The following is a 13,342-nucleotide window of genomic DNA, read 5'->3' as shown; positions in this document are numbered from 1 at the left end:
CTCTCTCTCTCTCTCTCTCTTTCTCTCAGTAAATAAAAGTACATTTTTTTTTAAAAGCACGAACTTCAAGACAGTGACAGCAAAGCATTAAATGTAGTCTGGAGCCTTTCTATGCATGGGAGTCCTGGACGCCTGCCCAGGCCACATGTCCATGAATGTGATCCTACCCACCCCATCCTGTGGATTCTGGTCACACTTGCCTTTGCACAAACTGTTCCTTCTACCTGGCATGCCCTTCCCATGGTTGGCTCCTTATGCCTTGGGTCCCAAGTGTCACCTCTTCAGGGAGGTCCTCCTGGATTTTTTCACTTCTGCTCAGCCTCTACTCCAGTCTATTTTCCTCCAATTCCTACCCACCAGCTAGAAATGTCTGGCGTTTATATTCAGGATCTGTTTTCCTCATGGGACTGTGAGCTCCAAGAGGGCAAGAACCAAATCCATTTTGTTCCCTGTGGCTTCTCCCGCACCTAGTACATATTACGTAGGCATTCAGGAAGCATTTACTGAATAAATGAATAAGCCAAGGCTCCCGTTATGAACCTTCTGTAACTAATGCTATCATCTTGTTGTACAAATAAGGAAACCGAGGCTCAGAGAGGAAGTGACTTGCTGGAGGTCACACAGTGAGAGGACCAGCTGGCACTGGAGCCCACTCCTGGGCCAGGATTCGGCGGACTCTCATGCTGACTCATTTATTTCTCAGAACAGCACTTGCTCACCTCTTTTTACAAGTAAACACTCACCGAGGTATAACAGAGATACAGGGAAGTGCACCGAAATGTACAGCTCAATAAATTTTCAAAAAAAACACACACAGTGTAACCAGCACCCAGTTCTAGAAATGGGACACGTTAAATTTCTTATGTGACCTTCACCTCAATTAGGGAAAAAAAAAATCAACTCCCAGATGCTCCACTACCCTCTTCCCAAGGAGACCGAAATCCTGACTTGTTGCACATAGTTTTGCCATCCTTGCAACTTTATGTCAAAGGAACTACACAGTATTTACTCTTCACTGTGTGTGATTCATCCAAGTTCAACCATTCAGCAATTTGTTCATTTCGTTGCTGCATAGTATTCCACTGTGGGAAGAGACACAACTTATTCCTTCTCCAGTAGACGGACACTTGAGTTGCCTCCAGCTTGGGACTATTACAGACAGCACTGGTAGTTCGGTCTCTTGAATGTATACCTCCCACTGCAACTGCTGGGTCAGAGGAGAGCTGTGTAGTCAATGTTAGTAGATCATGCCAGTTTTCCAGCTTAGGTGAATTGATCTACACTCTGACCAGCAGACACCTCCAGGTGCTCCGTATTCTCACCAGCACTTGGTCAGTATGTACCCATTTTGCAGAGAAGGCATCTGAGGCTCAGAGAGGCTGCCTCCCAGGCAGTGAGAGATTCTGGGTCCTACTCCGTCACCTCTCACCTCCTCTCCTCCTGCATCCTGCCCCCACTGTGCCCTCCCAGCCTGGCTGTGGGGTGGGGTGGGACAGACAGGGTCACGTGGAGTTGCGTTCAGCGGGAGGAAGCCAGGCAGGGTGCAGACGGCTGCCGATTTTGGGGCTGGTCGGGAAATCAAGGTAAGGGAGGGAGTGCATGTGGCCACTAAGGGGGTTCCCTGGGGGCAGAGCTGAGAGTGGGGAGGGGGCCAAGATGAGGACAGCATGTGGGAACACACTGGGCAGAACTGTCACCCTCTTGTCCCCCAGGAGAACCCCTGCCATGGACCCATCATCACCGTGCAAGGCCTCCCAAACCCGGCCTGCAGCTTCGTCCCTGCTAACCTCCTACCGCTGGCACACAGCGGGTGATGGGGAGAAAGTAGCTGGAGGGTCCCGCTGGGGCCGACTTGCAGGCTGGGGGAGGGCACTAAGCCACCAGGAGCCCGTGGTCAGCAGTCAGCCAGCCTCTCGCTCGCTGTTCCGTCGTGTCCTCTCTGCGCCCCCCAAGGAATCACGCACAAGCCGCCTCCGGCTATCCAAGACCCTCTGGGGGAGGCATAAGAGCCCACTGCTGGAACCAGAGCCAGAGCCGGAGGCCCCAGGTACATGGCTCCCCCACCCAGGCTGGGAGGGAGGCCGGATGCTTGGGTTTTGTCTGCCTCCGGAGCATCAGCCCTACAGACACAGGAAGTTGTGGGGAGTGCAAAAGCCCAACAGGAAGTGGCTGGGGCCCAGCTGCCCTCTTCCCTCTTCCCCCTCACACAGGGACTGGGGGTAGGGGGGAGTGGTCAGGGACCTGCGTGCTGGGGGTCCATCCTGGGGAAGGGAATGGGACTACACTAAGGGTAGCCCTGCCCAGATACCAAATGGCTCTTGGCCCCAATGGGTCTCTCCTCGTATCCAATAGCCCAGCTCATTCTCTCCTGCCTGGGTATCATCTCAGTTGCCTCCTGCTTGCTCTCTAGCCCTCTGGCCTCCATATCTTAAGTTCCTTCACCTTGGACCTCAGCTTCTCCATCAGCTAAGTGGGGATCATAATCCCTACCTTAAAGCATATTTTATTTAATTCACATTCATTCATCCATTCACTCATGCATTCAAACAGAGATCTGTCAAGCATTTCCTACATGCCAGGCCTTGATTTAGTCACTAAGGACGCAGCAGTGAACAAAACGTTTGAAACTGCCTGCCCCATGTAGCTCACAGTATACTGGGCATGACAGACAGTAAACAGAAAGTGACAGATTGGGCTGTTACACAGAGGGATCTGGAAGAATAAGGGATAGGCCATGAAGATTGAATGTATGTATGAATGTAGCACGAACGTAGCACCAGCCCAGGGCCCGGTATGTTCTAAGTGATCTACGAACAAGTGGAGCTATTTATTCCCCTGATGGGAAAACCATAGGGTGACAGGTAATCTGGGGGGTTAATTCAGCCCTTCTATTCCTGGAAGCTCTTTTCATATGCCCATTTTGCAGATGTATCACTTCAACCTCCCACTCCATAGGATCCAGAGAGAGTTCCAACAAGCAAGACTGCTTCTGCTTCTCCCCTGCTCAAATGCCACCCATGGCTCCCCATTACCCCCAAGATGAAATCCCACAATTCTCTAACTGGCACCCAAGTTTCTGCACCAATCTCTTCCTGGACCTTTCCCTCTTGCCTCTGAGCTCTCTGAGCCCTTCTTGTCCTTCCTGGGCATCTGCCATCTCCCAGCCTTTGCTCAAACTGCTCTTGCCACTGTCCCCATCTTGCCACCACCTCTGTCAACATCCAACCTGCTGTTCAAGACCCGCTGAAAACCTACTGTCTCTGGAGGCTTTTCCTGACCCACTGCACCACCACCTCCCCCTACCCTGATCTTTTTTCTATTCCTTTCTCAAATGTTGAATGCTTTCCACCTTATATTAGTTATTTATGTAAGGAACCAAGGATGCTGGCTTGCTGTTTAACCTCCTAGATCAACCTGCTGTCTTGGTTAAGAGAATGCTTGTGTCCGAAGCCTGGCTCAACCACGCACAAGCTGTGTGACCTTGGGAAAGTCACTCAACCTCTCTGGTTTTCAGTTTCCTCCTTGGCAAAATGGGGGTTCTAATAGCCCTTTGAATGGCTTTTGGAGGATTAAATGAGAGAAGGCGTGTGGAGTAGTAAACACAGTACAGGGTACATGTGTCCACCACCCATGGCCTGGAGGGACAAGGTCCAGAGAGGGGTGGAAACTTGTCCAACAACAGCCTGACATGGCTGCTGGGTGGGCTGGGGCCAGGGGGAGAGGAGACACTTGGGAGGGAACCTCCTGATGAGCCTCTATGAATGGAGAGGGTACTCTGAGGGAGAGGGAAAGACTCCTATGTCCCAGCACCCCCTCCTCTACCCAGAGCCTGAGCCAGAGCCAGAGACCCCTGCCCCACAGATCCCGGAGGCCCCCACACCTGACGTACCCATCTGGAACATTGGGGCCTTCACCCTGCTTGATGGGAAGCTGGTGCTGCTTGGCAGTGAGGAGGAGGTGAGAAGGGACACAGGAGCAAGGGGAGGGAAGAAGAGGGTGGGAAGGAGACAGAAGAGAGTGGCGGGAGAGGGTAATGGAAATGTGTCTGCCTGCCTGGCTCCCCTTTATGACTACCCACTTTTCTGGAGAACAGGGTCCTCGCCGGCCCCGGCTGGGGAGTGCTAGCTCTGGGGGCAGCATCCAGGTAGCCATGGGGAGCCTCAGGGATCCAGGTGAGTTGTTTCAGAGGTGGGGAGGGCTGGGGCATTTGGGAACCTGTCAAGGTGGGGCAGAATCCAAGATGATCCCACCCCCCCCCCAACCTTCCACCCCTGACCGTCTACAGATCGGACCCCCGGAAAGACCGAGCCAGAGGCTGCTGGCCCCAACCAGGTCCACAACGTTCGGGTGAGGCATCCAGTGGGAGGCAGAGGGGACAGCAAAGACTCCCAGAGCCTCAGAGATGAAAGGGGACTCTTACTGGGCGATCTTGGGCAGGTCACTGACCCACCTATGGCTTCAGTGTCCCCATCTGTCAAATGGCACTAATGAGAGAACCTCCCTCTCAGGGCTGTTTATGAGAAGTTAGTAGAGAATGCAGAATAGCCTAGGATTGGTGCTTTAGAAAGCGGGGCTATTGGTTGCCTTTATTATTACTGCTAATACAGCCTGAGCTTGTGGTCCCCCCTGCAAACCAGCAGACCACCCAGGACACCCTGGGGGGAAAGAAGCTGAGGAGGGAGAACAAGGTTCTGCCCACCTGATATCCCCTTTCCCACAGGGATTGCTCAAGAGGCTGAAAGAGAAGAAAAAGGCCAGGTCAGAGCTTGGAGCCAATGCCTCCCGGGATGGGTAAGTGTCTCTGAGGGGCCGGAGGGACTGGGATTCAACACTGCGCCCTCCACCTCCACCTGCATCATTCCCCCCTTCACCAAAACCCCGATACAGCCCCGGCTGTGTCCGCCGCATGTTGAGCAATGCTAGAGCCACTGAAAGACCCCAGCAGGAACCACCCCTCCGCTGAAGGGGGGCGGGGGCAGAGTCTGACACAATAACTCTAAATCAGGAACTAAGTCAACACCCTGGTCTGGGAGTGTCAGGGAAGGGACAAATGAGCTAAGATCTGAAGGAAGGATGGAAGTCAACCAGGCCAAGAGGGGCAGGAAAAGTATTCCAGGCTAGGAAGCAGGGAGTGCAAAGGCCAAGGGGCCAGACGGAGTGACAAAAACAAGGCTAGTATGACTGGAGTTCAGAGAAAGGGATTCATTGGAGGGACATGAGGTCAAAAGGTGACAAGGACTGTACCATATGAGGTCATACAGGCCACCATGAGGAGTTGAGCTTATCCTAAAAGGTTAGGTTCAAGTCCGATTTCGTTTCAAGTTCATCCTGGCCTCTCTCCACCCTTCAGGCTGTAGGGGGTGGGTTGGTGGGGAGGAGAGAAGTACGACCAGGTATCCAACCACCCCCTCCTCAGGCCTCCCAGTGCTCTGGGCTCTCGGGAATCGCTGGCCACGCTCTCCGAGCTGGACTTGGGTGCTGAGCGGGATGTGCGTGTCTGGCCACTGCATCCCAGCCTCCTGGAGGAGCCTCACTGTTTCCAGGTAAATGCAGACAACTCTCCCTCTGACCCCGACCCCTTGGTTCCACCTTGGCCTCAACCCTTGGATCCTCATCCCCAACAGGTAACTTGGGCGGGCGGGAGCCGCTGCTTTTCTTGTCGCTCCGCCGCTGAGAGAGACCGCTGGATCGAGGACCTTCGCCGCCACTTCCAACCCAGCCAGGTCAGTACAGATTAGTGGGACATGAAGGCCCCGCCCTCGGCCACGGCCATGGCCACGGCCCCGCCCTTCCCCCCACCCAACCCCACACCAGCGCCCTAACGCGGCCTCTGAGATACACCTCCCTGCTAACACCTTTGCAACCACTCCGAGACCCTCCCCAGCTTCTTTCCATTACCAGCTCCTGGCACAAAAATCGCGTGCCTTCTATGCACTCCGGGCCCTATTTGCCCCCAAAGCCCCGCCTACCAGGCAAACGCCAAGTCCCCACCCCGCGGCTACTCCTCCTTACCCTGGAGTCCGGATCTCGCCGCGAGAGCCCAGAAAAGCAGGAGGGCTTTCGCAGAACCACCTTGAGACCGCCGTGGGCCCTGTCTCCCCCCAAGGGCCCAGCGATCTCCCTGGGGGCACGGTCTCCACGTCGAGCACCGACGCCTCCTCCCAACCCACTCCCGTCCGCAGGACAACTTGGAGCGGGAAGAGACGTGGCTGAGCGTGTGGGTGCACGAGGCAAAAGGGCTGCCCCGAGCGGCGGCGGGGACAGCAGGCCTGCGCGCCGAGCTGTGGCTGGACGGCGCGCTGCTGGCGCGCACAGCGCCGCGGGCTGGCCCGGGCCAGCTCTTCTGGGCCGAGCGCTTCCACTTCGAGGCGCTGCCTCCGGCGCGTCGCCTGTCGTTACGGCTGCGCGGCGCTGGCCCAGGGGGAGCGGCGCTGGGCCGCGTGGCACTGGCACTGGAGGAGCTGGGCGTCCCCCGCGCGCCCGCCGCGGGCCTGGAGCGGTGGTTCCCGCTGCTCGGGGCGCCAGTAGGCGCCGCGCTGCGGGCGCGGATCCGGGCGCGGCGCCTGCGCGTGCTGCCGTCGGAGCGCTACAAGGAGCTGGCGGAGTTCCTCACCTTCCACTACGCGCGCCTCTGCGGGGCGCTGGAGCCCGCGTTGTCTGCCCAGGCCAAGGAGGAGCTGGCGGCTGCCATGGTGCGCGTGCTGCAGGCCACCGGCCGGGCGCAGGTGCGGCACTGAGACGGGGCGGACGCGAGTGGCCCGAGGCTGACTGATCACGCGCCCCGGGGAGCAGGGTGTAGGGGGGCAGGTGGCGCAGGACCCCAGTTGCACAGACGAGGGGCGGGGCACCATCAGGGGCAGGACCTGAACTTCAGCTGCGAGGGGTGGGGCCTGAGCAGAGACTCTGAGCTGAAAGATTTAATTTTCTGCTGCGAGGGGTGGAGGTTCCGGCCCCGTGAGCCTTAGGAGTGAGGACCGGACCTGAGCAGCAGCCTGTGAGGGGCGGGGCCTGTGTCCCAGGTGTGAGTGATAGGCCAAGGGCTCGTATTCCCCCTGGCTTAGTCTGCAACCTGCGCAACGTGAACTCCACTGTGCCCAGGCACTGGTGACAGATCTGGGCACCGCAGAGCTGGCGCGCAGTGGAGGCCGTGAGGCGCTGCTGTTCCGGGAAAACACATTGGCCACCAAGGCCATCGATGAGTACATGAAGCTGGTGGCACAGGATTACCTCCAAGAGACTCTGGGTGAGCCGGAGAGTGGATGTCAGAGGCTGTCTGGGCAGGCTAGGGAACCCCAAGGAAGATCTGGGAGCTTCTAGGTAACATGGATGCTGGTAGTGGGTGGTGCCTTTGGGGGTGCTGAAATCCTGGAGGCAACTGGGGGCTCCCCCAAAGATGTTAGGTGTCTCCAGAGGAAGCTGGACATGGGGTTGGAGGCCAAGTGTGGTGGGTTCTGGTGATCACGGCCCTGGCCGCTGTCTGGCTGTGCTGTGCTGCAGGGCAGGTCGTGCGGCGTCTCTGTGCTTCCACTGAGGACTGTGAAGTGGACCCCAGCAAGTGCCCTCCCCCAGAGCTGCCACAGCACCAGGCCAGACTGCGAAACAGTTGTGAGGAAGTCTTCCAAAACATCATCCACTCCTACAAGTAAGAATCAGGGCCCCAGCACCTGAGCCTACCCCTACATCTCATCCACTGTGCTAATAACCCTGACTCCTAATTGGGGTTGCCAGATAAAATACGGGATGCCCAGTTAAGTGTGATGCAACAGTTGAGACATACTTTTACTAAAAAAAATACGCATTTTTTTAATCTGAAATTCAAGTTTACTGTTTGTCCTGAACTTGTATTTGCTAAATCTGACAACCCATTCCCAATGTCATGTCAACTTGGGGTTACTGACCCCGAATAACCTGGGACCCAATTCCTTATCCTCTAGCTACAGGTGACCCCATACTCTAATTCCATGCCACCTGACCCCAGTTAACATAGGACCTCAATCATGACCTCTGATTCCAGGTGATGCTAACCCCCCAATCCCATGACCTTGACCTTAAATGACCCTGATCCCCGAATCCCATGCAACTGATCACAAAAAACCTGGGATTCCAATTCCTTGAATTCTGACCCTAGGTGAACCCATACGTCTAGTCCCATGTCACTTGGGACATCAATACCATGATTTCTGAACCTAGGTTACCCTGTAACCTCAAGTCCATTCTACTTTATATAGTGTAATCCGGCACCCCAGTCTCCTATCCAGTTATAGCTACATCCCAAGCTCATGGTCTATATCTCCATGTCAACCTGTATCCCCACCTCCAAGATTACTGACTCCAGAGGTCACCACAATACCTACACCATAAATCCTGACCCCAAGTGTTATTATCCCCAGTGTCTCCAATCCTGGAACCCACAATGTAGGTGACTCCTGACGTCTGACCTTAGGACTTTTACATGAATATGACCTTTATGCCTACTTCCCCCTCTGACCATTGCCTCTTCTGCCCCAGCTGGTTCCCAGCAGAGCTGGGCACTGTGTTTTCAGGCTGGAGAGAAGCATGCAAGGCCCGTGGCTCTGAGGCACTGGGCCCCCGACTGGTGTGTGCCTCTCTCTTCCTGCGGCTCCTGTGTCCTGCCATCCTGGCACCCAGCCTCTTTGGTCTGGCACCAGAGCACCCCGCACCTGGCCCAGCCCGCGCCCTCACACTGATCGCCAAGGTCATCCAGAACCTCGCCAACAGTGCCCCGTAGGTGCTAGGAGGCTGGCCCCATCCTTAGCTGGGAGGCTGGGTGGCCCTGGTTGGGACATCCCTGACGGTATGCCAGGGGAGTGGGGTGGCAGATGCCTAGTTTGATCCACCCCGTCCACCCTTGACCCAGGTTTGGTGAGAAGGAGGCCTACATGGGCTTCATGAATAGCTTCCTGGAGGATCATGGACCAGCCATGCAACAATTCCTGGACCAAGTGGCCATGGTGGATGTGGATGCAGCACCCAGTGGTTACCAGGGCAGCAGTGACCTAGCCCTCCAGCTGGCAGTCCTGCACGCCCAGCTCTGTACCATCTTTGCTGAACTTGACCAGGTATAGCCAGAGCCCAGGGTGTGTGTGGGGTAGGGAGGGGGGCAAGAGGCCTCCGGCCCTAAAGAGCTGCTTGCCATTCTCCCTCCATGCCTCATTAGGCAACCCGTGACAGCCTGGAACCCCTGCCCACCATCCTGCGAGCCATTGAGGAGGGCCGGCCTGTACCTGTGACTGTGCCAATGCGTCTCCCACCACCCCCAGCCCAAGTTCACTCCAGGTAACCTGCTGCCTCAAGTCTGGGCCAGTTCTGATGGGTGAGAGCAGAGGCAGAACCAAAGGCAAGCACAGGGTCAGACTGGGGTCAGAGGTGAAGACAAGATCATGTCAGCAGTCGGGAACAGGGTCACGTCGGGATTCTCTCTCAGAAACAGTGTTGCATAAAGGTCAGAGGCTGGAGATGGGGTCACCTGAGGGATCAGAGAGAAGCTCACAGTATGGTACTGAGTCAAATTGGAGCCCGAGGTGGGGATTGGTCATTGCAGACGTCAGGGAGAGGTCACATTTGGGGTCAGACAGAGAAAGTGACATGTGGTCAGTGATGAGGGTCAGGTTTCAGTAATAGGTTGTGGAGGGGATCAAATCAGGGGTCAGATCAGGGTCAGATGTTAAGATGCACCATCAAGGGTCAGGGAAGGGTTCATATGGTAAGCAGAGTCAGGCCCAGGGTCAAATGGGGTCAAGGGTTATAGGTAAAGTCATATGGTCACAGTCAGGGTCCATGGTCTGTGCGGAGGCAGACAGGGTCAGCTTCAGGTCAGAGGTCAGGGACAAAAGGAGGGTCAGGTGGGGCAGAAAGGGGATATTCCTCTGAGCAGAAGTCTAGCCCAGGGTCAGATTGAAATCAGAGGTTACAGAGATGGTCAGGTCAAGAATCACCTTGTGTCAAAAGTCAGGGACAAGGCTAGAGAGGAGTCAAAAGTTACATTGGGGTCAGGTCGAAGATCATAGAGAGGACAGTATTGTCAGAAGTCCAGGGCAAGATCAGAGGTGGAAATGTGATTCCATCAGCGACAGGGTCGCATAGAAAAGATCAGAAGTGGAATCATTTCTGGTCAGAGGTAGGTTTGGGGTCAGCTCAAGGGCCAGTCAAGGATCTGAGCTCCCCGCCCCCTGTTCTCCTCCCAGTTTCTCTGCAGGGGAGAAGCCAGGCTTCCTGGCTCCCCGGGATCTTCCCAAGCACACCCCGCTCATCTCCAAGAGCCAGTCCCTACGCAGCGTTCACGGCGCAGGGAGTTGGGCGCGACCGCAGCCGGACGAAGAGCGGCCCCCGAGGCTGCCCCGGCCGGTGCAGCGCACGCAGAGCGTCCCTGCGGGCCGCCCCGCTCGTCGCCGCCCCTCTGCAGGGCCGCGGCCACGACCCAAAAGCTCGCTACGCGCAGGGCCCGCTCCCCGCGGCCGGCCCTGGACCGGGGCCTCAGCATCGTTGCCTCGGAAGCCCTCGGTGCCGTGGCAGCGCCAGCTGGACCAGCCGCGGGACAGAGACCAGGCGCTGGGCACGCACCGACCCGTGGGCAAGGTGAGGTCCAGCTCAGGTCTCTACACAGAGGGGAAAGACGGGACTGGAAAGACAAGAAGCCAGGCAGGTCTGGGTTCAAATACCGAGCTCGCTGCGCTGTGTGACCCCGGGACTAGTTTGCAACCCTCTTCGGTCCTCAGTTTCCTCCTTTGCAAAACTTGAGCGAGGTTTCCTAACGGAGCAGGGCAGTGAGGAGGCAGAGCGCAAGGGACAAGGAGGTCTGGGTTTTTCGGGGAGAAGATGGGGCGGGACTACGGGTCAGATTACAGCTGCTTCCTTCCCACAGTTGGCAGAGCTGCAGTGTGAGGTGGCCGCCCTGCGCGAGGAACAGAAGGCTCTGTCCCGCCTCGTGGAGTCGCTGGGCACCGACATCCGGGCTTTGATGGAGAGGCAGGAGCAGCTTCAGGGCCAGCTGCAAGACCTGGACTCCAGGCTCCGCCAAGGGTGAACCCCGCCCTCTCCATTAGCTCTGCCCCCGGGTCAGCCCGCTGTAATCAGATCTGCGGTGGCCCCACTTTCATTCAGGCCCTGCCTCTCAATCCCTCTCAAATCACTCCTGACAGGCCCCGCCCCTCTGCCAGCCCCGCCCCAACACACCTGTCTCTCCCCCCTCTTAGCTCCTCCCACCCCAGTTCGCTGGCGAGTCCTAGCCTCTAGGCCCCACTCCTCAATCAGCCCCTCCCAAAAAGGTTGGTCCCGGGCTTCTCAATCAGGGCACACCTCCATCCCGGTCCCCACTTCACCCAGACTGTCCAAGCCCCGTCCCCCAAGATTGCTCGGTTCTCTCCTCCCAGCCATTCAAGGCTCTGATTCAGCCCGGGCTTCAATTTTATCTAGGCTCCGCCCCCTAGTGTAGACAAACTCCGCCTCCGCGCCAAGCCCCGCCCTCTGATTTCCTGGCTGCCCAACCCGGAGCTGGAGGCGGAGTTTCTCAGCCTCTGACCCTCCCTTCTTGCCCCTGATCCCCACAGGACCTCGCAGTTGGATCCAGAGAGTGGCCGTCCAAGCGGTGAGGATCACAGGCTGAAAAGTCTGGTGAGACCCCTGCCCCAGCCGCGGGGAAGATGTGGGCGGTGAGAGAACCAGGGTTGGGGTGCAACCCACCCCTGGCTCCGAGCCCACTGCCACTGCCTCTCCAGGAGCGCCGCCTGGCTGAGATGGAGAGTACTCAGGTCCAGCTGAGGAATGTGGTGCAAAGCCTGCAGCTTCTTTCAAGAACGCCGGGGTCCCGGAGCCAGTCCCTCCCCCTCAAACCACCGTGTATCAACGGAGATACCACCTGAGCTGTCCACGCTTCCCCACGTGGTCTGGGAGCAGATGGCCGTCCCAGAGGCCTGTCCGACCCCTGTTCCAGCCCTAAGTAGCCTACAGTAGGGAGTGGAGCTTTAGCTGCCAAAAAGTCTGGCACTATGAGGTTACCCAGTAAAATTTTGATTTCAGTAAAGTCGATGGATTTTTTTGCCCCTAAGTGTTGCCAATCAGAAAGCACCCCACTCCCACCATTCAGGTCTCCCAAATTCACTCCTAATTGGAGGTCTCATGGAAGGGATACATGAGGAGATTCTCACCAGCTGTGTGACCTTAGACCTTTACTCTGTCAGAACTTCAATTTCCTCATCTGTAAAATGGATCTAAAGTTTCTTACACAGTAGAAGACCCATAGTTTAAGGTGTTCGATAAAAGGTATTCATCATTGTTAGAGGCAGTACCTGCTTCTCAATGAAGCCCAGTGCCCATATGATAGTATCTTCCTAGGCCCCCAAGTCCCACACCAACTCCCTCATGATAGGGAAAGCATAGGTCTGGGAGGCAAATGGAGGAAGGGGTGAGTATGTGTGAAGACAGTTGAGCTCCGTGGGTGTTGGTTGGGTAAATGAGTGGACATTTGAATCATGGGTGAACGGATGGGTGGGAGGTAGGGTGAATGGGACAATAAGCAAGTAAATAGGTTAGCATTTGGTGAATATTTGCCCTGGTAGGTGAGTAAGTAGGCAGATAGCCTAGATAGGTGTGTCTGCCTAGAAGAGACCTGGATCACAGTAGAAAATAAATATGTGAGTTAATTGAATAAGTGGTTATATAGCATGAATATTTGTCGGGGTCTCCTGAGACTCTTGAGCTAGGCAGTGGGGAATCAATAATGAACAAGGCAGATGGGACTCCTGTCCTCATGGAGCTTATACTCTAGCGGAGGAGGCAAGTAAACGTGCAACTGAAAGATGGATGTCTGCGTGGCTGGGTGAAAGGGTGTGTGCAGGGATAGGTGGATGCTTGCTTGGTTGTATGGATAAGTAAGTATTTACTTGTGTGGTGGGTGGCTGGGCAGATAGATGGGATGTGGATGGGTGGACTCGGTGGGTGTTCAGATGGGTTGTGGGGATTTGGGTGGGTGGCTAGCTGGCTCACAGGACCAGATGTTGGTTGAGTGGTGGATGGACGAGTGGGTAGATGGGAAGTGAATGGGTGGTTTGAGTGGGTGTTTAGATGGATGGGTGGATAGGTGGTTAGTTGATTGAATGGATAGATGAGTGGTTGATTGGTCGAGTGTGTGGATGAATGAGTGGGGAGATGAATGGGTGGTTGAACGTGTGGATAGGTGGTGGATGGGAGAAGCCCACAGACTTCTTATGTATTCACAATGGGGTAGTTCTGGAGGCTGTGATCCTTGGGGTTGGATGGAGAAAAGGGGCTTAATATTGGGGACCTAGGGCAGTTCTAGGGGCATGGAGGCGCCGAAGTCCAGCGT

General features: G+C 56.1%; 1 protein-coding gene across 2 annotated transcripts; it reads left to right on the top strand.

Moving 5' to 3' along the window:
• The first annotated feature begins 1,522 nt into the window (after positions 1–1,522).
• Positions 1,523–12,664, top strand: RASAL3 (RAS protein activator like 3). Of its 2 annotated transcripts, none has more exons than XM_047850214.1 (18): positions 1,523–1,583; positions 1,713–2,047; positions 3,827–3,957; positions 4,094–4,172; positions 4,286–4,347; positions 4,721–4,791; positions 5,417–5,543; positions 5,625–5,723; positions 6,183–6,725; positions 7,099–7,243; positions 7,498–7,642; positions 8,509–8,745; positions 8,879–9,080; positions 9,179–9,297; positions 10,206–10,596; positions 10,883–11,040; positions 11,568–11,631; positions 11,736–12,664. In XM_047850214.1, the coding sequence occupies exons 2-18, from the start codon at positions 1,726–1,728 to the stop codon at positions 11,877–11,879; spliced, it is 3,039 nt and encodes a 1,012-aa protein (XP_047706170.1). In that variant the 5' UTR covers positions 1,523–1,583; positions 1,713–1,725; the 3' UTR covers positions 11,880–12,664. The 2 variants fall into 2 exon arrangements, with proteins under 2 accessions (XP_047706170.1, XP_047706169.1); XM_047850213.1 differs by having other exon boundaries at positions 1,541–1,583; positions 1,689–2,047.
• Positions 12,665–13,342: the final 678 nt, after the last annotated feature.

This window comes from Prionailurus viverrinus, chromosome A2, assembly GCF_022837055.1.
Source record: "Prionailurus viverrinus isolate Anna chromosome A2, UM_Priviv_1.0, whole genome shotgun sequence".
Classification (NCBI taxonomy): domain Eukaryota; kingdom Metazoa; phylum Chordata; class Mammalia; order Carnivora; family Felidae; genus Prionailurus; species Prionailurus viverrinus.
Note: the sequence above shows the minus strand (reverse complement) of the source record. Positions and strands in the feature narration are given on the sequence as shown.